Source organism: Labrus bergylta, chromosome 11, assembly GCF_963930695.1.
Source record: "Labrus bergylta chromosome 11, fLabBer1.1, whole genome shotgun sequence".
NCBI lineage: Eukaryota > Metazoa > Chordata > Actinopteri > Labriformes > Labridae > Labrus > Labrus bergylta.
This window is the reverse complement of record NC_089205.1, coordinates 24,892,584-24,918,828: the sequence shown is the minus strand read 5'-3', so window position 1 is coordinate 24,918,828 and position 26,245 is coordinate 24,892,584. Positions and strand designations below refer to the sequence as shown.

Genomic DNA, 26,245 nt, shown 5'->3' with positions numbered 1-26,245 from the left:
CGATTATGAATGTGGTTCATTGTCTTCATAATCTTCACATTTTAGCATTCCTTAATGGTTAAGTTAACTTCTCCCTGCAGACTCCTCTTTGCCGCTTTGCACAATGTTTTTTTTTGAAAACACAAGTCCAATTCAGTTTTGACTCTCTATTAGGGTACAGCTCTTCTGTTATCTAGTGGATAAATATATTTGGTGGAGGAGTGTTTTTTTTTTTCCCAGCTCAGCAGGAGGTCAAGCTTGTGAAATGGTGATTGCTATCTGGAAAAAAAAAAAGGTGAAATAAACTAGAAGAGCCGTTCATTTAGGGGTCCTGGACAGGGTGACTCCTGTAGAGATTTTCTGCCATTACCTGTCGTAAAGAAAAGAGTTTATGGATGGAAAGACTATTCTATTCTTGGAATAACGGGAGGAATCGAAACGGCTTCACGTTTATCTGGCATTGACAGCTGTGCTGACTTAATGAAGGTTGGTAATGAACATGGATTTCCGCTAATGTTCGAGGCTTTTGTCTCTTAAATAGAAAGTATTAATCCCATTAGTTTAAAAGTACGTGGCAGACTCTATTGAAAGCCTCAGACTCTTTGTTTCAAGAGTCAGGGCAGGATTTAGGCAGGTTTTTTTCTAAATGGAAAACTGTGAAAGGTCTTTTATATATTGTGTTTCTTACAGATACAGGGGGGCGCGGCAGTAGCTTAGTCTGTAGACTCTTGTTGGTAACCGCAGGAAGTCCCGGTACAGACCAAAGTATGGAAATGAGAAATTTGTGTGGTCGCTAGAGAGGTGCCAGGTCCCTTCCTGGGTACTGCCGAGGTGTTCTTGAGCAATGCACGTGGCCCCAAACAGTTCAGGGAGGCCCCCTGTGTGCAGACCCCTCACTCTGACATCTCTCCATATATATCCACGGGTCCGCTTTGTGCAGGTGTGTCCTATGTGTGTGAGTAGCATGTCTCCCAATAACAGAATGTAAACCCTAAAAAAGAATGAGATTTGGGGCGCTGGTGGCACAGTGGTTAGAGCGTGCGCCCCATGTATGGAGGCTGTAGTCCTCCAAGCAGGCGGCCCAGGTTTGAATCCGACCTGTGGCTCCTTTCCCGCATGTTATTCCCCACTCTCTCTCTCTCTCTCCTTGATTTCCAGCTCTATCCACTATCTTATCTCTCCATTAAAGGCACAAAATGCCTAAAAATAAATCTTAAAAAAAATAAATAAATAAATAAAATTAGATTCCTCTATCAGTCTGATTGATTGGAGCATTTCAGATTAAAAGTACATATTTAAGTGCTTCAGTATAGATTTGTTTTGATCGTCTTAATGTTTCCTTTAAACATCCTAAGCTGTATTTTTATACTGTGTATACCTCACAGTCCCCGTCCTGTCCTCTCTACCTCAGCGTCCTTGTCGGATGTGAATTTCCTCCCTAATTTGGAAAAATGTCTCCTGGCTGCAGATTGCCTTCTGAGTTGTCTTTGTGTGACAGGGCTTGGTCACGCCTTCATGAGTGTCTCTTTGCCCAGTTTCAATCACCTCGCCCGTGATGAAAGAGCTTAGTGTTGTAAATATAAATGCCAAACAATGCCAGTTAAATTGAAAGACGAGGAGAATGTGTCACACCCCATCGTCGTGATTGTTTGATTCGGGGATGAAATTGATATTCTAATGAAGAATAACTTTGTAAATATTCATTTCCACCTCTGCAGGCACCGCTCATATCAGATGTGACATAAATATTTATATTTGCAAAAAGAAGGGGGGCTTGCACCGGACTCTTCAGGGGGAAAGCAGAGGCTCAACATAAATCATAATATTATTCTTTTACATGATTCCTCCTCTGAAGCGATCTGTACTACACACATGTGCTGTTACTTCCTATGCTGTCGGCTGTCAAAGCATTTCATTTCCAAGCTGTTATTTACACGGCAAAGAGAGACGTTCAATCCAGATTGCATGCATCGTTCTGCTGGATAAGGGGGCTACTTATGAATGCAGGCGTAGTCTCGTCTTTTTTCTGTCTATTACGTTTGTGTTTCCCAGGAGGACGGCACAGTGAAATGCACATCTCGGTTTGACAGCTTTTGCTTTAGATTTATTGAATGCAGCAATATTTAGGGATTGTCAGGTGGATTCATGAGCACTGTGCGGGATGAGTGCACCTTTTATTCACATTAGATACAGGGGAATGTAGGAACAGAGCTTCTGCTTTAGTTTTAGTTTTTTTGTGTGTGCTACAAAAAGTCTGTTGTTTTTAAATGTTGCTTTAATGAATTTAAAGTGACTCTGCCATTACTCCGATGGCATCCGATTGTGTTCTTTCAAAGGCACGACATCAGATAAGGTGCATCATTGTGCCCGGACTGAAAGTCAGTGGAAAACTGTGTTTCTTTGTGGCTCGCATCAATACTGTGCTGTCACTTTCTTTGTCTTCTTACTGCAAACGTGTCCCCGCTAACGTTATCTGAATCTTTGAGAGCATCTGTGTTTAATCCTGTTCAAGATAGGCCTACTTAGTGTTATCTATAGATCACATTCATTAACGCATTTAAAGTGTTGATTGATCTTCGGTGAATAAGGTTTATTTCCACGTTCCCTCGCTGAAGGTTGCACAGCAAAACACAAACAGTGCTCTTGACTTCACATCCCAGAGTCCTCTGAGCTTTTTTCGTAACACAAACAACTTACTGTCAGAGGCTTTTTGTCCTTCAGTTCACACATAATAAACTCGCGAGCTGTAAACACAAGTGTGGTTTATATTTTCCACTCAAATCTCCAGCGGATGATTTTTTATTTTTTTTTACAAGAGTATCCGAGCAGTTTGCTTTAACTTTTTCTTTCCTCATCCCTCGTGAATATTGCCTGTTCTCGTTTCCTGACAAAACCTCACACATGTAACCTCACCGCCTGCTCTTGTAGTGCAACTGTTCATACGTGAATGTGTGTCTCGTACGCAGTATTGATTTTTGTCTCCTTCCTCGTAGGATTATGTTGTTACGGAACAACACTCTGAGAATTGTTAACTCCAGCCGAGCTGATGAGGGGAACTATGTATGCCGGGCGGAGAATCAGCTGGGCTCTGCGGAGATGACTGCCATACTGTGGGTAAAAGGTAAGTGATGCCCTGGGGGCCTTTATTTTTCTGCCAAATTAGCACAAGTCTGCACCCAGCAAACAGTCCCCAATGTCATTTATTTTCTCTCCACCTTTGCCTGGGTGCCAGGAAATGTATTGTGCTTGCTCGAGCGTGAACGAAAGGGCTCTCACATTCAAGAATCATATTACAAGGACACACTTTAACCGCGTAAAGGCTTCTGTCTCAGAGATGCAATGTACACAGTCTAGATCAGAGCCGAGCAGGATATTTATCTGACAAAGGTGAGTGTTTTTTTTTTTTTGCCCGAGTTAGGGTTGGGTTCCCCGTGATTGCTCCGGCACTGAGGTCACAGTCTAATGCAGCTGCTTGACGCTAGCTTTTGGTTAGCCTGAGGTGACAGTGTAGCAGCTTTGTGCTTCCAGAGGCCATGCGTGTGGAGCTGAGCCCGAGCAGAGTGGAGGTGACGGTGGGGGAGAGCGTGGTGCTGAGCTGCAAGGCGGCACATGACACGTCGCTGGATGTGGCTTTCCAGTGGTTCTTCAACCAGAAGCCAATCAACTTCCAACAGGACGGGGGTCACTTTGAATACATCCAAACAGTAAGAGCGAGAGTAAGAGCATTCATCATATTGGTCTTGGCCTCTTCTGTCTCTGTCGTTCTGCACGTCTGTCTGTGTGTTTCTGTCGTCTGTCTGTGTGTTTCTGTCGTCTGTTGTCTGTCTGTATAGTTGTTGATCTGCAGGTAAAAGACGATTTCTATCTGTTCCATCTTATTAAAAACTCTCAGAATGTTTGACTTTCAGAATTAACCTATAAATAGACTCTGTAGCTGTTTCCTAAAAAAATCAAATATAGACAAAAGTAAAGCGGCTCAATCATCACTCATGGTCCTCCAGACACGTGTGGTGGTGACTGTGTCTGCAGAGACGCAGAGTGTTGTGGATGTTATTCAGCAATTGGACGCCGTTCAAAGTTGAGAAATATTGAGGACGCTGAAATAGATGCAAAGAAGAGAAAATGTAATCATAGTGAGGCAAATTGCCACGCAGATAAAGCTCCTTCCAAAACGTGGGTGATCCTCGACCCACAGAAGTGGAGTCGGCCTGCTTTCTGTTGGACAGGCAGATGTCAAACTCTGGCTGTTAGCTTGTGCTAGAGAGCTTAATTAACACCTACAACAAATATAGTACTCTCAGGTAGCCTGCGGTGCAGTAAACGTACTCACTAATCCTGTAGTAGATGTGCGCTTCTGGTGGAGACGAGCCCAGAAGGAGGGGTTCAGCTTTGAATGTTGTGTTTACAAGCTGCAACAAACTATTCTTCTGTCTCCACATTCAAGTTCATAAAGTATTTCCCTTTACGCTTTTTGTTTTTTTTTAGTGTTCTACATATTTCACAAAACACCCATCGGGTTGGGGCTAATAAAAATGACGCATCATCATTGATATCACATAGGCTGACTCATTCTGACAATGAAAGGTAAGAAGGTAAAAAGTTCACCAGCACCATAAATTGGAATGACAAACAGGAAGAACGATAATGAAGGGGTCTTTCTGTTCGACATGAGTCTCTCTAGGTGAGGTCGAAGGATCAGGGTCAAGGATCCTCAACGGAAGATGTTGTAAATTCTTCATGTAATCACAAAATAAACACACACACAGAGCCTTCTTCTGCCTCCCTTCAGCATCAAGGTTACAACATAGTTTCAACCTTTTCCATTTCACCTTTGTTAGTACGTATTTTCATGGATTCATTCATCTTGATAATTTTGTGGACATATCTTTAAATTGTGTCAACCATCTCACAGTAATTCTACTTTTGGGTCTGTGAAGCGTTAACCTTATATGGGTGAAGCACCTAAGTAGTAGCAGATCTATAAATGGATAGGAGCCAACTATATGTTGTCAGCAACTGTTTACTAGACAGAGAGTCTACATCTGTTACGTATACAAATCAGTGTCATGTCATCTTTATTGTTTTATAGTGATGTACCCAAATGGAAAGGAATTTGTGGGCTGTACCTTCTAGCAGAATATAAGCAACACTGTGTAATGAAGACTTTGCCATTTTGCCCATGATGGCCACTTTGTCAATGATTGTGTGATCTTGGTCAGCATGGGTCAGCGATGGTCTGCACTTTGTCAGCCATGTGTGTTGTGTTTCTGTGTTGTCTGACCATGGCTGAATAAATCTAAGATGATCCACAGTCTGTTTCACAATTTCATAATTGTCCATCTCACACAGAAATAACCCCCACCTAACAACCTTTGAACCCTTTTCTCCATTTGAGTGGACCCTTCCTTACCTTACATTTCCTTACTACCACCTGTGTTCCCCTTGTTGACCATATATGGTAAACAGAGGTGTTCTGCTGAGCTCAATATCAGAAAATTGTGCTCTCCTCATGTGCATGCAGTTTTAGATGGTATCTATGAGCTGTCTGTGTCGATCAGTTAATATTATCTACCACAGAAACTGTCGGGAATATACAAAGTTTATGACAGATATGACTCCTGCCCTGTTGGCACTTACCAATTAAAGGTTTGTTTTCTCTCCAGAGTTTAAAGAAGATGAATTCACTTTTATTGTTTGAACAAGGCAGTTTTTTAAATCCCCCCTCTCCACAGTTTTTAAAAAGGAACATTAATGTGTACACAATGAAATGAAACTCGAAGCCACATTTGCTGTAGACTGGGGAGTCTTGTTTATGTCTCTATTCCTTTATCAACAGTGGATGTTAAAATCACATCTGGCCTGATGTGTCCTCTGCTACTAGCCAGGCTCTGCAGGGAAAGTATTTGCAGTGACAATTCTTTAAAGGCCCAACAGATTCCTGGCTGATGCATGGTTTGTAATTTTAATCAGGTTTCAAGCTAAACAGCTGCCTGTAGACCTTGAATTATTCCCAGTCTCGCCTTAGGCATTTCTCATTTCAGCACACAGAAAATACTGGGAGCTGAAGAATGTAGCAGCAAGCAAGCAAGCACCTGAATTAAACAGAAATCTCTCAAGCCGCATGAGCCTCTACACGATGTAATGGAATCACACTTTCTCCCTGTCAAGCACATTTAGGCTTCCTTAAGACTTCACTTTTTTGTTGTTGTTTTTCTTTGCCTTTTGCAGCAGTCCTCCACAGTGGACCTGATGATTAGGAGCATTTTGTTGAAGCACGCCGGAAAGTACGGATGCCGGGCCCAGACCAGTGCTGACACTGTGTTTGCAGAGGCTGAGCTTCTCGTTAGAGGTGAGTTATCTGTCCATTACTGATATACTGTGATGTGTGGTACGCTTTTTTTCTTTTTTTTTACTACAATCAGTGACCGACTGCTTCCATTTAAGTGACCATTCTGATACTGATAACTGTTGGAAAGTTGAGTCCAGTGAAAAGGATGTCGTGTCAAACTGTTGTAACTTTTAAAAAGCAGTTCCAGACCCATCTGTTCAGACATGCCTTTGTTTGATCTGTCTTCATTTTTGATTTTATGTAACTGTCTGTTTTTCATGTCTCTGCTTTCTCTAACCCTTTGTCTGCGAAGCATTGTGTGATGTCTCCTCTTGAAAGGTGCTTTATAAATAAACTTTACTCACTTACAATCCCTTTATGGTGGGATGATATAACAATGTCTGTGAATGCAGGAAACGAGGCTTCAAATGTAACACGTCCAGAAGATTTTTGGAATTTCTTAATCACATAAGACTTAAGAAATGTGCTCCATGGAGGAGACTGTTGAACAATGTCTGTCTCCACTTTATTGCCCCCTTTTGGGCATTAGGGCTGATTATTTCATGGTCACAGTGAGTATTGCTGGACAGACGGTCTGTCTGCATGAACAAGTTTAATATGAGCTGTAAAACAGACTTGAATAAAGAGTCTGGCTGTCAGGATCTGTGATGCTGATTCTGATTGTTGAAGATAATTAATATCAGAATGAGTATTGTCCATGCAGCTCACTGTCCTATTGAAGTTTATAGACTGCCTTTGGGATCTTTCTAATTCCCCTAAAACATATTTCTTTGTTGTGACATTGTGTTCAGGCCTCTTCAGAGAACTATGTGATGTATTTTTTTCTCATTAAGCACTGATGCAGAGGAGAATTAATTGCCACGGGGGCTGGTAACACAAAGAAAGAGGTTGCTGTACCTATAGTGACACAAAATGCATCTTAATGTCCTGAAATGCAAATGCACCTTTCAGTGGAACAGTCTAATGGGCACTTTTTGGGGACACACTACATTGGTTTTCATTGAGCGTGCCAGCTGCCAGCTTTCTGTTTACAGCTGTTTCCCCCAGAGTCCTCAGACGTTTGCTACACTGGCAGATTACATTTACTTCTGAAGACCGAGGTAAACATATGTTCAGCTGTATTAAAACACAGGAAGGTCTACCACACAGACGTGCACCGCAGAACTGGCAGACTGACTCAAAAAAGATTCAGTATCCTTAAATCGGCATGCAGACCTGTGTCAGCCAAAATGGTGAATTTCTTTCGTGGTTTGCTTGTGAGACGATTACAACGATTTATTGACGTTGTCACCATGTGCAAACAGATGCACATATATGCATGGTTGCATTCATTAGTGTGTCTAATAGCTACAATGCATAATGAAGACTTCAAATCATGAACCAGCTTGGAATTGATTTAAACACTGACCTTCCCCCTGTGTCTTGACATTTCTGAAGCATTGGTGGTTCAGCCGTTCACACTTGTAATTTAATCTCTGTCTTTCCCACCAGGTCCTCCAGGACCCCCTGGAGTAGTGATAGTGGAGGAGATCACAGATACCACAGCTACCCTCTCTTGGACTCGTGGCCTGGACAACCACAGCCCTATCAGCACCTATAATTTACAGGCCCGCAGCCCATTTTCATTAGGCTGGCAAACTGTCAAAACAGGTAATCAATAAGGTGAAAATTGCAGCATCTAGAGCAGCGGGGGTTAATATGGGGCCTTAATCCGGTCCAAAGTCATGTAGGGAGCAGAGAAGAAAAGCCAAACTAGAACAAGGTCACCGGATTAAAGGGACATAATTACTTTTTATATATTCAAGGGAATATTCACCCAGTTTTTCACCCAGATGTCCGTCACTGGTGTTAACGGTTAAAGCAATGAATTCCTCAGTGTTTGCGATATTGACAGAGGGAGGCCGAGTTCTCCACCTTCAGGGGCCGCACAGGCTGTCCCTACATGAACCAGGACGCACCACAGCCTCATCCTGGCTCTGTGTAATATCTGTGTAGGCAAGTGTATCCTCATCCATGAAATCCTCTAAGCTCGTATTTTTGGTCCCATTTTTCGCTTTTTGAAAAGTAAGCTAGTCGGCAATTCAGGCAAGGCAGAGGACTACAGATCCAAACAGACAAAGCCTGTAGCTTTCCCAGGCCAACATCTATGTCCTCTGGCAGTGCTGGTGGTCTGGGGGAAACTGATTTTCAGATGTGAACCAAGAGATAGAGAACATTTTCAACAACTATAGGTGTTTTTCATACTGTATACTTCACAAGGACACAGAGATACATCCCTTTAACACAATAGACTTTAAATCAAATCTACAAAGTAAAGGATTCAGGGTTTTTTTTTTTACACCGTTACTCATACAAGTTTTCCGTCTATTATAAAGTTGTGTGTTTGTGTACAGACAAACAAGTTACCTTGTGCACCACTTGGGCAACCCCTATAGAACAAGTCTGGACACGCTGGCCTCTTCTGGACTAACCTCTGTGCAGGACTTTTTAGATGCCTGTTCCAAAAGTAGAAATGCAGTTCCATCTCTAGCTGGTTTTTAGTGTTTGATCTTGGCTGTTGTTCAAAAGAACTTAACAAAAAGCGATTTAAGTCCATATCAAATGTCATTACTGTGAATTCATTCTGTGATACATCAGCGATTATAGTGGGGAAATTAACCTTTTGGGCCTGAATTATAAGACTTATCCATGTTCATTTGATAGAAATGCGCTCATTTCTTAAAAAAAAATGCATTAGCTTCTTTTTTTTGTGAACCCTGACAGAAAAGCTATCAATTACTATCACTTAGCTTAAAAGGATGAAGGCTTACTAGGCATTGTGTGTAATCCATCTTAATATGCCGTGAGATCATAATAGCAGAGTTTAAGGTGTGATAATGATTCATCCCCACAGATATATAAATCATACTTTGTATACACTCCTCTCACATCATGTCTGTTCAGCCACATTAAATTTGATAAAGCACAATTAGGACTCTGTGATGTATTGTCAGTGTTGAACTTGTTAAGATTAGCATGAAGGGGATTGGGCTTTTAGCTCCCACTCCTTGCAAACAGAGTTATCAGCTCGTGTTTGAAGAGCAGCCTGCCTGACAGCGCGCTCTCATTGTGAGCTGCTTTGGATGATAAGAGTGTAAGCGCCGCCACGTCGCTGAATGTTGCCTTAGTTAGCACAGAGAGACCTCTGCTTCATTTGTGACACGGATATGCTCTCAGTCAATGTTTGTTTGTTGTTGCAGGATCAATATTGACAGAGGTGGATTATGGAAGGTCTGAAGAAACTAGATTAGTTGTGTTACCTGCTTGTAATTCCACTCAAAGTACGTTCATACAACTTGAGGTTTTTTCGGTTTGTGGATGTGTTGTATAATCACGTCGCTCTCTCGGTCTCCTGCAGAAGAATTGATTGAAATCAGCTTTCCTCCATGTAATGAGTTGTATCTCCAAATGTGCTCTAAAGCTGCTTGTAAGCTGTTGTTCAGACATCAAAACATCAAATGCAAGGTTTAGGTAAATGTGTTGTCGTCACCAGCTGGTGTTGAAATATGCAGAGTCACAGCAAATCCGGAGGGAAGGTGCAAAACTGTGCAAGACTATAAGAACCAAGACAATGGCTGTGTCTTTTTTTCTTTTCTTTTGTTGGCTCTGTTCAGCAGTAAACTGGATTTAAAATGAAACAATGGCTAAGAGGTTTAAACTGTCAACTCGCAGCTTTTACTTACAGGTGTTAGCAGTGTAGGAATTATCCCCCAGTTTTAGGGAACAAAAGTACGTAATGGACAAAGACTTGGAAGACTTAGTTTATCAGATTTATCATTCTTTGAAGGTGAGACTTCCTGTTTGCTACACAGACATCAGCAGGCACTTGGTGTCTTCATGTTGGTGCTCTGCCAGACATCTTCAACTCATGCTTGTCTCAGTCAGGCCTTCGGATAAAGAAATAAACAGCTGCTCAGTCTGTGGTGTGAGGTCAGATGTCTGCCTTAGCCAGCAACAGAGCAATGAAAGCCAACAATTTCAGCAAGAACGCTCAACCATAAAAAACTCTCTTATTGCCTTTTCTGTTTGTTTAGGATCATTAGAGCCATTAACAGAGAGCCTATTTTTCCTGATTAAAAATCTGTTTAAAAGCCCAAACTGAATAAGATTGCTTCATATAAACACCTCACCAGAATAAATGGACCCAGACTGATCGACATTTCACATTGTTTATAGGTAAATAGTTTAAACCTTTTCATTTACTAATCAAAAGAAAAACATGTGCAGTGAATTATAATGACATTTCTACCTGGCCGTGTTATCTCCCTCTGTCTTACCCTTCATGTATAGGGATGTACATAGTTGGATGAAAGGCAGCTATTTCACAAGTCAGAGGATAGAGATCATCTTCACACAGTCTGTCAAAATACTCAATCGATCGAGTAACTCAAGAGATGTTACTTAAAGCTCCTGTGACGAGTTTTGAGCTACTTCTGAAATAGACTGAAATGAATACTGATGTGTTCATATGAGCTACAGAAGCGAACAAGAACATCAACAAACTAGATTGATTATTTCTATATTGATCTTTTTAATGAGATAGAGGGTAGGTGTCAGGCAAGCGTGCTAAAGAAACAGCCCTGTTAAAAATATTTTCCATTACAAATTGTGATTAGATAGAACTTTCTAAAGGAAGACAGGTTCGATATTTCCATTATTATTATTGCTTTATATTTGATTTTTCACATTTAAATGTAATGTCCCTTGTCCCTTAAATGTAATAACTCTGTGAGTCATGACTGTCTACAATGGGTGTAACACCCGAGTCCCACTGTCTGTGATGTTTTCAGAGTTTTCAGAGTCCTATCTTCAGTTTGTTTACATCGCCCAGATGGCCGGCTGACTCCTCCCCTCACGTATAAAAGTTGTTTAATTGAGGGACTAGAGAAAAGAAGAATAACATACTGTACTCACTGCTTAACTGTGTTTCTAGATCACGCTCATTTCAGGTAAATTTACATGCAGTGTGAAGATACCAGCATAATAAAGATCGCTAGCATTAGCATGCTAACACAACAATGCAGCGCGAGTTGTTTTGGTCTCATTCTGGTGCTCAAGGGCGACATCTGCTGGATCAAAAAATCGCATATAAAGCCTTTACACGTATGCAGGGCAACATCAGCAAGATATACGATGAACCGCTTTGTCCACAGGGGGCGCCAAAATCACCACTAACCAAAAGTTGCTCACAAGAGCTACGATGTTTGTCCTCAAAGGAGAATGATGCTGTATTCATCATCACTGTTGCATCACAACACGAGTAAGAGAGAAACAGAAACAGCGCAGATGTTTCAAGTTAAATCAAAATATGTCAATTGTTTTTCCTTTTAAGTAACTAATTAGCGGATTACTTGAGTTGCAGTACTAATATTTGCATTCATCGTTACAACAAAAAAGAAATGTGAGTACTCTAAAGTAATACTTAGTAAAGTGAAATAGGATAGGAAAGTACTTTATTGATCCCCAGAAATTCAGGCGTTACAGCAGCACAAACAAGTAAGGTTATACAAAATACAAATTAAACAGAATAGATTAGATAAGATAAATACAAATAGGGGGTATATACAAGTACAGAATGAATGATGAAGTTAACTATGCAGGGAATCGAGACAGTATGTGCAGAGAATGACAAGATAAAGTGACAAGTGATGATTAAAGTGACTTGGTATGATAAATAGCTGAAAGTAATGTAAACAGCAGAGAAGAGAGGCAGTGTTGTACCACAGTAATGCAGAGTGCAGTTATATAATATAATATAGTGCAATATGAACAATCTAGTGTAATATAATGAAATGTAATATAATATAGACTAATATGATAACATAATAAAATATATATAAGAATGAACAGTATATATAGATGCTAAATAATAATAATACAGTATAATAATACAATAATACAATGTTATTAATGAAACAAAAACTATTTATTCTTCAAAAAGACAAACAAAAACTCACTTCCAAAATCCAAACAGGAGAAAACAAGGAGCATAAACTGACATACAACAACCGACACATACAATGAACTGACACAGAAGGGAAGAAACACAGAGACTCATAGACATGGGGTAATCAAACACAGGTGAGACTAATGACACAGGTGAAGACAATGAGGGCGATCACAATGGAGGGAAACACACAGAGGAAGGAATGAACACAAGAAACACTGAGGACAACTACAAAATAAATACAGGAAACACTGAAGACACACAGAACTCAAGAATGAACAAAACACACTAGAACATAAAGAAACACTAAACACTGAAATACAAAACTAGAAAAGACCAAATCATGACATAATGATAATAATAATAATGAAGCAGGTCATGTGGGTATTGTTTTCTAGGGGGGAATTATGCCAAACACTGTCTACAAACTGCACAGAATGAGAACATTATAGAGCATTAGTACAGGAGCTGTTATGTGCTGCTCATCCTGATCAGAGTCACTCTTGTCTGCAGACCCAGACCCGGTGACAGGCGACATGGAGTCGGCTATGGCTGTGCAGCTCAACCCGTGGGTGGAGTATGAGTTCAGGGTGGTGGCAAGCAATGCAATCGGCACCGGAGATCCCAGTGCTCCCTCGAGAGGAGTCAGGACTAAAGAAGCAGGTAAATCCTCTTAGCCGTCATCAGTGCCAGGTGGAAGCTACATTCAAGTCACATCTTGACAGACATAATCACCCAGATTCCAGGAACTTTATATAACACGCTGGGTTCAAATTCCAGCTGATGATTTATTGTAGCTAGAGAGCTTACATTAACTTGTGCCCCCGCACGCCACTTCATGACCAAGTTTAATTTCCATTGTCGATATACTCCATTTTAATTGGGCAAGATGTTGAAAATAAGCTGCTTACATGAATTGCAACGAGTTTAGTGGTTCTGCTCAAGCAGGCAGTCATTGAATGTGCCTCGAGGCAAAGACAGAATGCACTATTTATGGTGTTGCAAAAAATGAGCTGAGACAGAGTGGATGAGGCGTGCCGCTCCGCTGACTGCTCATTTCTCATCTCTAAAAATGTAATAATTACAAAGGTCAGTGGTCATTTGGAAGAAGCTTATTTAATCTGTCCTTTCTCTTCAGCATAATTAACAGACTAATTACTGGATCCACACAAAGTTCTGGTATCAAACATTCAAGTTATAATCCATGATCCTAATGTCAGCACAAGGGAGCCAAATGAAAATGCAGCTCTGAAAAACCCTTTTGTCCCCCTCAAGATGATTGACTGGTACTAAAAAGCAGGCACAAATACAGACAAACAACAATGAGAGTGTTATCTTTTCTAATCATTCAAAGGTTTGTTTCCTTCAGAATTTGTTTTAGCATGTTTTTTTTTTTTCAGTTGAGTCACTAATTTCCTGTTTTGCTTTATCATAGGATAAACTTTAGCATCGATAACATGTTGATTTAGCTCACATTCCTGTGGTTATAATTAGAGGATTTGGCCGTTCTCCTCTCAGGAAATGTGTTTTTTTTTCTCTGTACTTTCATTTAGTCTAGTGCTCTGAAGAAAAACTTTGCAGAAGTGAGTTATTTGTGTTGGGGCAGTGATGCAGCGTTAACCTTTTCCCTTTCACACAGTCCCGTCAGTGGCACCGGCCAACGTCAGCGGAGGAAACGGCCGCAGGCACGAACTGGTCATCTCGTGGGAGGTAGGTTCCACGTCAAACATCCTCCGCAGCACCAGCAATGACAACCTATGTGGGAAAAAAAACACACACGCATGTCACATTAGGTCTGCTTGAGTCAGGACAGCAAACTCTGATTTCTGTTGAATGGAAAAAAAAATCTAAAAATCTGCAGTGAGAGTGTAGTAGATGTCTATCTCCATGAAACAAGAGAGAGTTTGGAATTAATAATATATGAGTTCATAGCAGAAAAGTGAGAAAGGTGTAGGGATGAAAATTGTTTACTTCTACCTTATTTTTTAAGGACTTTGTTACTTCTTTTTTTTTTTATTCTTATGCCACAACCAAAGATCATGTTTGAATTAAAATTGAATCAGAACTTGCTGGGTTCGCTCACAATATAATACAGTAAAGTTATTTTCAGTGTGCTACAGAGTTTTGATTCATTTTTCATGGTATGTTCCTGCAACAGTGCTCACTTGAGACCGTAGAGGCTCGGGTGCACAGGTTACCCTGTTGGCCATTATTGTTTCTCTCTCTTTTCATTGCTTTTTGATCTTCTTACATCCTCAGCCCTCTTATTCTCATCCTAAGTTCCCTGGCTTCCTGTGTTATTACAAGAGTTATTACAAGCTATGATGTCGCCTGAACTCTGATGATGTTTTGGTTCTGATGGTGGTCGGGTCTTTGTCTGGGTTCTGTTACTGTCGGGGGCTTGTTGTTGTTGTTGTTGTTGTTGGTTGGGTGTTTCTGCCGTGGGTTGCTTTGTTGTCGTGGTTTGTTGTTTTTGTGTAAAAGCACTTTGTTAAGCTGTGTTTTTAAAAGAGCTATACAAATAAAATGGATTATTATTACAGTTAATATTATTATTTGTAATATTGTTATAAACATTGGGAAATAATTATAATAGAATGACATTCTCCTAAAGTCTTGAGTTGTCTTTAGAGATCTGAATGTGGAGCTGAACGATAGTGATGGAATAATCCATTAAATTTGATCTTATATCTTAGCTTGTTCAGCATAAAGACTGCCATGATGATCGATATGAAATAAGTAGAATTTGTTCTTTTTACACTGATGTGTTTTCCAGTGAAGTTCATGACAGTTTTAAACACACTAAGTAATATGAATTTATATTGTTCAAACTTCAGAAAGCTCAGACATCTGACGTTCACACATTTATTTGACACCCATCATGTCTTGGAGAATAAGTCGATGTTATTTCATAGTCTGTTTCTTTCTCAGTTGGAACATTCAGTACAGATGACACTCGACCTCTTGAAAAGTCTCAGTGCTGAGATAGGATCTGTCTTTCATAAAAGTCCTCTTTTATTCCACGTTCAAGGCTTTTTTTTGTGTGTGGCAGTTTTTCTTTTCTGAACTCAGGGCGTAAGAACACTTAAGTGTCTGTGGGTTTGACGAGCCTCGACTCGAGATGCTCAGTTATTATTTCCTGTCAACAAGACAAACAAGGAAATAGGTGCTCATCTTCATAAATAATTGAGAAGATGAGAAAAAGAGTCTAGACACATGGCTTGGTCGTTGGTCTTAAATCACTTTGTGCAGTTTAGTTTACATTCCCTGTTTCAGAAACAAAAGCAGATCAAGTCAGCCACCCTTAAAGAAGGCTTACAATAATCTGTGGTGTCACAGTGATACTAATAAGCATGATGAGGATCCTGAACGCTACATTAAAGAGGAAACACGTTAAGCTAATTATAATAATCACCAATGAAACATAACCGTACTAATAATACATATCATGGCTGCCTTCATAATGAACAATGTATGAACATGCATAATAAGAAAGTTTGCATACAGCACATTCTGCGCTGTTGGAGGCATACCAATACAGACTGATGACTATTTCAGGGATTTTATTCATGATTAAATATAGAAAGAATCCTGCAGAGTAATAATAACGTGATATTATTATTCACCACATGTAAAAAAATAAATAAATAAAAGATCTGTATGTAAGAGATTTTATCATCCTCCATCTGCCACGATAAACATTTTCAAACCCGCAGGCTGAGAATCAGTGTTGTAATCCAAGAGTGAAAACAAGGGGGCTGAATAAAGGTTGACTTTAAACTTCTGTTCTGAAACAACAGCTTTGTCATCGCTCCCTGAGGAGCGTAACTGTCACTAAGTAATAAATCCTGCATGTGAGTGTGTCTTAATAATCATGTAGAGGTAGCTATACTGCATGTGCCATTCATTAAACACCTTCACTTTCTGTTGCCTGGGAATACTTGTCAGACGTTATTAAGGGGGGGGGTGAAGAACAGTTGATGGAAGATGCTAGTCCTTGAGGTTCCTACGCTTGAAGGGAAACGGTCTAATGATTTGAAGATGCTCAGATTGTTGCATTTAGTTTACAGCCAGTTGTGTTCACTTCAGGTGAGATCGGATGAGGAGCTGCAGTTTTGTGTGTTGCGTGCTGGGGACCTGTGTTGTGCTTGCTGTCTTTTTCCCTGAACCATCACAGTGGGATCTAATTAAAACATAGAGGAAAGTTTCAGCGGCTCGAGTGAAAATAAAGAGAGGAGTGTGGGGATGTTCCTGGAAGAGGCGGATGCATTGAGGGATTTGCAGAAGGAATATTTAAAGAGGAACGTTGAGCATCCGAGGTTGACGACATCTGGGCAAAGACAACTTCTGCACCGATGGTTTAAAGACTCTTTCTGAAACACTCGGTTTAAGGGAAGGTCTTTCTGAGGGGGAGATTCTTATGGTGAGCAGTTTATTTAAGGTTAAAGAAAACAGTTGAAGCATCAAATTCAGAAAACCACATTTGACCATTTTGTCCTCTGGCTGTTGAATTATCTGCACCAATCTCTTAATAAGCCCGTTAACGTGTACTTGATCTTAAATTTGTATTACTTTGCAGTTAAAACCGATTACAAGAAGCAGGTGAATTCTCTTTGCCTTCCCATCACAAGGAGCTCAATTAGATTAAGTTTAAACTAGACTGACTTCTAAATAGTTTAATTTACCACAGCTTGGTGTTTAAATGCAAATCAGTTTGTGGTTCCTTCATGCAGTGATTGACTTTAGCTGTAGTCAGCATTTCCTTCTGGTTTATTTGGGGGATTTTTATGCCTTTATTTTAGAGATAGGACAGTGGATTGAGGCTGAAGTCAAGGAGGGAGAGAGAGTGGAGAATGACATGTAGGAAAGGAGCCGGATTTGAACCCAGAAAGCTCGTTTGGAGGATTATAGCCTCCATACATGGCATGCTCGCACTAGCCACTATGCTACCGGAGCCCCAGAGTTTTCTTAGCTTTAAAGTGTTGCTTAAATAAAGTGCTAAAGTCATATACGTTGGCGCCCTTGATCAGAAAAACACCCCATCCAGCTAAGACAGGTGCACACACTCTGTTGTTTAATTGTGTACCTCCACTAGCGCAGCGGACAAACAGGTCAACACCAGAGCTGTGGCGACAGAGGTGAAATAACCCAGGTGTGGAATCAGTGAACTCCCAGGAAGCTGTGACCCTTCTGATAGAAAAGAGAGATTCACATCAGATCCAGTGGGAGAGCACAAAGGTGGAGGTTAGTTATCTCTACCAGGAGAGAAAGGGTCTGTCTTGTGAGGGGGGGGGGGTCGTGTCAGCGCCCATCATTAAGGCAAAGTGATCTTCTTTTTTTCTCCCACATTTGAGAGGGGCGACATTGTGGACCCATCTTCAGTCACATTCTATTTCACCGAATCGTAATTCTACATTGGAGGTGTTTGAGCAGGTTGAGCCTGGAAGAAAAGCTTCAACCGTTCCATCAAAGGAACAAACCAAACGGGAAATTGCTTCAGTGTAGAAGGGCAGGATGCTGTTCCACCAGATCAGAGGTTGAAGTGGTTATTGTAAAGAGGAAGCACGGGTGTGAGATAAAGATTTAACTGTATTGGTCACAGGGGAAATACATTCATGGCAGCAGTAGAGAATACAAAACAAGCATTAGTATTCAAGAGGATAGATGTGAGGATCATTTTGCTAAGACCATCCTTAAATTGAATTGAAATCATGGCTATTGGCAGATTTATAGATGATCTTTAAATGCAGACATCTAATCATTTCAGCCCAGGATGGTGTGCTTTCATTTCCTCATCACTACCTTGGTTGTAGTTTTTTAAGAGGTTGTGTCAAAGTGTGTTTTCCATGTGCAGATTTTCATTACAAGCAGGGCAAAAGCTCCCGCTTCATCACTGACACAGAGCACATTGCATTTTAAAACGGGTCCCGCTTTAAATCTGCCGGAAATTTGTTTAACCATCCAGGGTCTCAGAGTTTGAGGGCACAACTTTGTCACAATTGCAGAATGTGCTGACCGAGCTGAAAAAGAGAGGCCAGCTGGGCCGTGTGGCCCGTTGTTTTACACAGAGCTGCATCAGCCGGCCCAGTGATTAAGATGTTGTGAATTTTTAATTTGGTCCCACCAGAGAGGCGCGATGATGATTAACCTTGAATCTCAGAGTCCTTCCCAATAAAATCCAGGGATGTTTACGGCTATCTGTTTGCAATCTCAGTCTTGACAATGATTGTACAAAAAGGTAATAAATCTCACACGCCGAGTAACGAGGAAATTAGTATGAGCGGTTTCCAAGTGGACAGCTTGGCTCCCAGCCAGGTTCAAGGAGCCGCATGTACAGAATCACTATGAGGAAAAGCTGAGAATTTGCAATTGAGATCAGTTGAAGGATAAATTAACAGGGGAACAGTGAACAGATGTGGAAGCGACTGACAGTTATTCTTGTAGTTATTAAGTATGGGAGCCCAACTGCCACTGGGAGGATAACCTTCACATGAGGAGAAGTGCCCCTGGGTGGCACATTATGGGGGATAATGTCCATTCCAGATGGGGTCGATGTTTGCTTCTACACCATTTCCTATTTATAACTCAAGAGTGTCATTAGAGTAGCTAGTATAACACGATGACGACCTCCTTATAAATAACTACAGGACCCAGTGCTGGCAGGATGATTATGGGATACTTTAATGTTACACACATCCTCCCCTGGTGCTTGGTTAGACATAAAAACCACGATATAGAGACCCTCACACTGTGCTGAATCTTAATTACAAACTGTGATTTTTGTGATGTGTGGAATCCTCTCTCATTATGGTACTCAAGAAACTGTGTATATGCAGATTTTTTTACAGATTGGAACAACTTGTATCCTGTGCAAGCATCCGCATAGAAGTGAGTCAGATTGTTCCTAAGTTTTATTCAGAAGTTTGTTTAGCCACAAGATCAATTCCCATCTGAAGTACAGAGTGTACAAAGTGCAGAATTAAAGCACTACCTAAAACATAGTGTTTCTTTCTCCCCCGTTGTAGGGTACAATAATTGGTCACACATTGATGATTCTGTCAGTTGTTTTTTTTTCAGAGTACAACGGGCCGATGCTGAGACGCTTCGCTTAGTGCCGCGTCCTCCTTTTTTTGCTTCTCTGCATTTTTAAGTCGCTTTAAGCTCTGCCCTATTTCTCCCCGCTCCTGCTAAACGCTTTTGGAAATAAATCAGGACTTTGTCAGTGATCAATGGAGATGGATATTAAAGGAGACGGAGCAGGAATGTCGGCCCTTTTTGGCAGTCGAGGCATGTGAGCCGCATGGCAGTTCTGCCTCTCCAATCATCTGTGGAGAGTTGTCAGAGAGTGGACGGCCATGGTGGGCAGGGTTATTAAGCAGGATGAATGACTAAACAGTCTCTGCAGCTTCATTCAGGCGTCTCATTACAGTCGACGGCGAGAGAGAGAGATTTTCTTTTCTTTTTTTTTTGTCACGGGGAGCCATTGGGAGGAGGACCATTAGTGATGCCCCCACAGTCACCGTCACTGAGTCCAGCAGGGCCCCTCAATTTCATCCAAAAGCCTCTCCTCAGGTGGATCGGCCCTCTCACTGTGTCCACACTTTTCTGTCACTTTCTCCATTCCCAAACCAGCAAGTCTGCCTGGGCTTAACCAGATAATTTCTTCATGCTGTTTTTTAAAGACTCTCACTCCTTTGCATCTCTTTAAAAGTATCGCCAGCTTTCGATAATAACTTTGATGGCAGCTCATTTATTTCCACTGATCATCCCTGTAATTACGCAGTCATTGTGATTGGTGCCTGTTGAATGAAATGTGAACTACAACTCCATCTCGCAGCAAACCCTCCGCAGACTAGATGGCTAATTTGGCGGATGCCTTCAGGGGACAATATTACTTTGAAGCCTATGCAAATCAACACTTTACAGCAGGAGCCGTTTTTTGGAGCCAGAAACAGGTGTACAGGTGTTTGTCATTTATTAAATATAGCCAACGATTCAATCCCTGCAGCTCATATTTTTAATTAAATTCCAGCTCACTTAATAAATTGCCGTTTGATTTGATTAAACACGGAGCAGCTGTGGAAGACGGCTCCCAGTTCCACCACTTCCGCACAAAACCGCAGATACACATGGAAGCCAGCACACAGAACCTGTGTCCCAAAAAATCCTGCTGTCACACATGGAAAGATAAACTGCTACATGATGGGAACAACAGAGCCAGATATAATTTGTTTCCATTACTGGAGACTGACCGCATCTTTATTAACACTGGCAGGCAGCTACAGTGAAGGGGGGGGGGGGGGGGGGGTGAAGTGAAATCTGAAAATAACATCGAGGAAAGAGTCATTGTTCATGCTGAAGATGCTCGTCAAATATGAGAATAATCCACCTTCACAGTGCTATTCAACCACGTTTGCACTTCTTCTCAGCGAAAGGCCCTCTTTGATCCTTGTGTTTCTCTCTCCTGTGTTTTCAGCCTGTATCGGAGGAGTTTCAAAACGGCGAGGGCTTTGGGTATATTGTTGCATTCCGTGCCAACGGGTCCAGAGGCTGGAAGGAGAAGATGGTGACTTCAGCAGACTCGACGACCTACAAATACAGAGACGAGACTTTCCCTCCCCTCACCCCGTTTGAAGTGAAGGTCGGAGTGTATAACAACAAAGGAGACGGGCCGTTCAGCAAAGTTGTCGTCATCCATTCTGCCGAGGGGGGTGAGTTCATATTTGTGTGGTTGCATGGATTTGAAAAAAAACAGTACTGAGGGAAGTCAGTTTTCAGCATTTCTAAAAGCCTTCACTCTGACCTCATATTCACAGAGCCAAGAGAAGCACCGTCTGATGTGAAAGCTCACAGCATTTCTTCATCAGAAATTAGGGTCACTTGGAAACCGCCCAATCCTGGCCCTGGAAAACCAAGAGGATACGAGGTGCTTGTGAACTGATTTATTCACAGTTTTCTATTTGCCAACGCTATCCGACAGTTCTCCAGAGCAAGATCACCTGACTGCACGGGTTTAGGTACTTATTTTTAAGTTTTTGTTGTCTCTTTTTAAACAGGTCAGCTACTGGAACGATTCAGAGCAGGAAGAGTCTGGGAGGAAACAGAGAACTTTAAAGAATGAAACGTCCATGGTTCTGACAGGACTGGAGGGCAACAGTATGTATCTCATCACAGTAAAAGGATTCAACAGCATCGGGCAGGGTCCTGCCACTGCCGCTGTCACAGCCAGGACCAGGAAAGCCCGTGAGTGCAGCACTGACACTAATCATGTAATGCTATTTATGGAATAGAGGCTACCTGTTAAGTTGGCTCCAAATCCCCGGGGAAAAGTGTAGTAATTGACCCACTTGGTTGAAACTCAGCTTAAAAAGTCTGTTTGAATTTGCACCCAGAGTTTTTTTTTGCGTTCTGTCCTCAGCTCCGGCTCAGCCTCCATCCAACCTCATGTGGATTCAAGAGGGCAACAACGTGACTTTTAGCTGGGACCCAGTGAAGGCCAAAGACAACGAATCAGATGTCATCGGGTACATGGTAATTATCCGAGTCTGAAGTCGAGTTTCTTCACTTTCAAAACAAAAAAGACATAAACATTCATGGGAAGACCCAATATGCTAACAGAGAGAGGACACAAGTTATCGGAGCAATATTTACCAACGATGAGCAGAAACACGAGACTCTGCTTGATAACACTACTCATAATGAATCAAGTCTGTTTGTCACATGTTATCATAGAAGGGACAAAAGCTGTGAAATGTAGATTAAGTTAAATATTCAAATATACATTAACACTACTCAATACTTCTCTAGATTTATTTTAAAGCCGTACATGTAACCTCTTAAACTGAGAGACGGAGACAATGAGTTTGCACTGTCTGAGGGGTTTGACAAAAAGTTCTTTAAACTAATAAAACTAAAGTTGTTTTAGCTGGTGAGAGGGGCCGCAGAACAGAAATCAGAACAACTCATTATCGAGAAGGAAGCAAGATATCTGCCAGAAGTTTATGAATTCATCCAACAATGATCCACAATATGAGAGCCAAGCTGTTTCAACTGCCGAATGTGAAATAAGGCTTTCTAAACCGTTAGCTTCAGTCGGCTGTTAGTGGCATGTGCCATAAAATGAAGCTCACTTATTTGCTATAACATTAAAAAAGCCCCTTGTTCCCCTATTTGACCTCTCTGCTGACACGTGCAGTCACATAGTCTGTCAACTTTAAATTCAAATATCTAAATATGTACGTAAGCTTTACGTACTAAGCCTTAGAACAAACAGATACAAATTACTTTCAAAGGTTTAGACTTCTTATCTGGATTTGTTGACAGCGGAAATGAACTGTCTCTGAGGAAAAACTGAACTTTTAATGTCTTTTTGTTATGTCTGTGTGTTTGACCTGTTGTGTATTGTGTAACGCTGTGCTGCAGGTGTTACTCAAACAGGAGGGCAGAGGCCACAACCAGGTGACAAGAACCATTAACCCCTCCACCATCCTCTCACTGCCAGAGGGAGGCACCTACATCATCGAGGTGCGGGCTCTCAGCGAAGGGGGAGAGGGAGCGGTCAGCTCCCAGGTCCGACTGGTCACCTCCTCCGGTGAGCAGGGAGTTAGCGACTCATCTCCTCCCTCACACTGCATTACATGACCTCTGAAATCCCATCTCTATGCACAGCCTCATTTCTCTTTGTACTAATCTTGTGTTCTGCCCTTAATTGAGTCGCCACAGCTGTTGTGCGAGCCAAGTTTTCCTTGGCTAATACTGTTTTAATTACATCGCCCACACAAGCCTTCCTACTCCTGCACAGCCAATTAACTTCTGAGCAACAGGATGAGGAGAAAGTGTGCAGTCCTGAGTGTGATGTGGACAGGCGGCTTTTCAGTGCGATGGATTGCTGCTTTCCTACTCATTTCCATTTCCCCCTCACCGTCCATTTTCTTGTCTTACAAAAAAAATACATTTATCTATTTTTTTCCTACTAGACAAATCACCACTAGGAAGAATTCATTCAAAAGATCAATAGAGTTATGAATGCACAGCCAAGATTTAGTGAAGCATCTTTGTTTTCATCAGCATTGACCCTTTCTCTCTCTCTCCCTCTCTCTCCCTCGTTCCATGTCTCAGGTGTTCGAGCAAAAAGCAACCAGTGCTCTGTGCACTGCCCGCCACAGAGCCTAACATGGACAGCACTGCTGCTGGTTCTTCTGGTGCCTTCAGCTTCCTGGTGAGGCCACTGTGGCGTCCTCATTGTCACGGTGGGAGCCACCCGGTCTTCCGCTCCCTCCGACTGCCTGATTGCTTTGGCCTTAAACCATCCCAGAGGGGCCGAGGTCTGCCAAAGGGGGTTCAGTGTGCCAGTTTAACATACGGCTCTCTTCGGACGTCACCCTTTTTTTTTTTTTTTTTTTTTTTTTAGTTCCCTGTTTCATTTTGAGGCCCCAGACATTTGATTTGCACAGAACTTTCCACCATGACAGTAGTGTTGTACTGTAGTGAACATTGTGTGGAAAGGTTTGTTTAATCATTCACTCTTAACATCATGTGTTGCCCTCATTGACTGGCGTCTAACCACTTTCAGGCGGCTGCTGCAGCTCTGCGGCTCTGCAGAGCGTGAACAATTCCTCGAAAAGCTGCTGTGGTCGTAATACAGGGATCAGCCGGCCTGTTTCTTTTCATTACTTATCTGCATCAATTTACCCCTTGGCCGCCTAACAGGCAATGCAGCAGAAGCTCAGTAGAGATAAGTGCATTGTTTTCTTATTCACACATTGAGGAGGAAAAAAAAAGTTTTATATGGAAACAAGAATCTTACTATTTCCAGACTTGCTTTTTGTACATTGTGTTACCTTTAGAGAACAAACACAGTTGTGTGCTATGTCAAACTCTCTGTTTTTTGGTAGTGGTTAAGCAACGCTTGGTGATCCAGTTTGTTGACTGTTGGATGTATGGAAGTAGGAAACAGGTCGTCACCTGTAGAGCCCAAACACATCAATAGACAAAGACAACTCTGTACGGACTCTTGGTATCAGTACAAATAAATGTGATGTATATTTTTTAAAAGCTCGTTGTTTGTAATTTCTGACCATGCATTCAGGGGCCAAACTATGACTTGCATTACTGATCTGTCGGTTGTGTTTTGAATGATGAACACATTAATCATTTTATCTATTCAGTGATTTCTAAACACCAAGGGGCGTCTTCAAAAGGCTTTGTTTGTCTTATAGTCCAGGATCCAAAGGAATTCAATTTACAATCAATACAAGAAAGAAAGTCTTTTGATTCACACGTAATAGAAGTCAGAAAATATTTTAGCTTAATAATAAACAAATGATTAACGACTACACAGTTACATCTGAAGTGTACTGACTAAAAATGTAAAGGAAAACATTTTTACCATTTCATTCTTTGTCTACCATCAAAGTTAGATGAGAGATGTTTGAAGGCATCTGAGGAAATGGAGGCAGCGATCCATGAGGTGGGTGTTCCTGGGTCTGTGGGTTGGTTATCTGGGTGTGGTGTGTAGGGGGGAAGGGGAGGGGATGGATGCAGTCGCCATGGTGACAGCTGGATTTCATCTGTCTACAACAAAATACACTTTATTCTGGTGGAACCATTTAGTAATAAATTATATGAAATATCAACTTGGTGTTATGCCCTACTTTATAAACTTAGCCTTAAAGTTGAATCATAGATTCCATCTGTCACTGTAAGAATGCTGCAGGGCTGTGAGACGTTTCTGTATTTTTAAGAAGCAGTGTTAAAGTCTGGATGATTGAATTCCGCACACGTGGCATTAGAGGCCACAAAACTTAGTGTGATAAAAGAGCCACTGCAGAGCAGAACAGGGCAGCATCAGGAGTATCTCTCCTTTCCTCTCCGGCTCCTCTGCTTGCCTTGTCTGCAGTAAGAGCTTATCTCTCACTGGGCAAGAATCCAAATGAATTTGCCTCAAGTGTAATTAATGTTAGAATGGAGATCTGTAGACCTAAGACCTGCTTGCCAGAGCAGACCTTTTTCCCCTGCTCTGCCTGCAGCTCCCTGGACTCTCCATTACACATTCATAGCAACGTGGCTTACCCGCTCAGGTTCAGACAAGGGTACCAGCTCAAGCACGAGAGATAGGACCACACGGCTACGCAGAGGACAAACGCTGCTCTGAGCGCTGTCTATCCCAGGGATACTCCTCCTCTGTGTTTTGGCTACATGCAGAGGAGGAGGATGGGTAGGTTTGTCTCCTCTCTCTCTCTCTCTCTCTCTCTCTCTCTCTCTCTCTCTCTCTCTCAGTGTTCATAATTTCTGTGCGTAGTGCAAAGCATTAAGCTGTTTAATGTAGATGGAGGGTTTTTGTGGTGCTTTTAGCCTGTTCAATGACGTCGGCTCAAACACATACCTCCACACAAGTGCTAATGTACCGACCTTTAATAATTCATGCAGCACCTGTCGGTGTTGGTGCTTCTGATTTATGATAATGGATTATGTATCCTATCCTGCAAGGGATAGACCCATTTGGTTCAGAGAGCCAGAAGCTCTAGTGTCAGCAATTAAAGCATGAACTCCCCGTATGGTTAATGCCGGTACGAGTGTGAGTGTGTGCACATGAGTGTGTGATGGGAAATACTGTACTTTGTTTTTAACAGTATGTTTTGGTAGATGCTTTCAGGGCCAGTGAGAAAATAGTTTGAGAACAACAAAGAGACAACCCTATTAGCAATTAGATTATGTCCAAAACAAATTCATCTTAAATTTAAGATTATTTTGACTTGACTTGGGTGTAGCATTTTTTTTTTTTTTTTTCATGATTCTGAAATCAATGAATACTTTTTTCAAGCTTCTTTTTTTAAGACGAGTCTGCTCAGTATACGGTCATGGTTAGTAGGTGCAACTATCCTGAAATTAAAAAGGAAAATAGTTTTCCCCTGACAGGTTTGGCAATGCAC

General features: G+C 41.5%; 1 protein-coding gene across 2 annotated transcripts in view; it reads left to right on the top strand.

The window, feature by feature from the left end:
• The window catches only part of cntn5 (contactin 5), a 110,616-nt gene extending 85,794 nt beyond the window's left edge, over positions 1-24,822 (top strand). Inside the window, exons 13-24 of one of the 2 annotated variants that reach the window (XM_020634915.2) lie at positions 2,973-3,100; positions 3,508-3,695; positions 6,208-6,328; positions 7,820-7,978; positions 12,828-12,977; positions 13,954-14,024; positions 20,791-21,025; positions 21,131-21,240; positions 21,371-21,557; positions 21,733-21,845; positions 22,737-22,905; positions 23,433-24,822. In XM_020634915.2, coding sequence (XP_020490571.2) covers positions 2,973-3,100; positions 3,508-3,695; positions 6,208-6,328; positions 7,820-7,978; positions 12,828-12,977; positions 13,954-14,024; positions 20,791-21,025; positions 21,131-21,240; positions 21,371-21,557; positions 21,733-21,845; positions 22,737-22,905; positions 23,433-23,536 — 1,735 coding nt within the window. In that variant the 3' untranslated portion in view covers positions 23,537-24,822. The remainder of the gene's footprint in view (positions 1-2,972; positions 3,101-3,507; positions 3,696-6,207; positions 6,329-7,819; positions 7,979-12,827; positions 12,978-13,953; positions 14,025-20,790; positions 21,026-21,130; positions 21,241-21,370; positions 21,558-21,732; positions 21,846-22,736; positions 22,906-23,432) is intronic. The other variant, XM_020634916.2, reaches the window with a different exon arrangement.
• Positions 24,823-26,245: the final 1,423 nt, after the last annotated feature.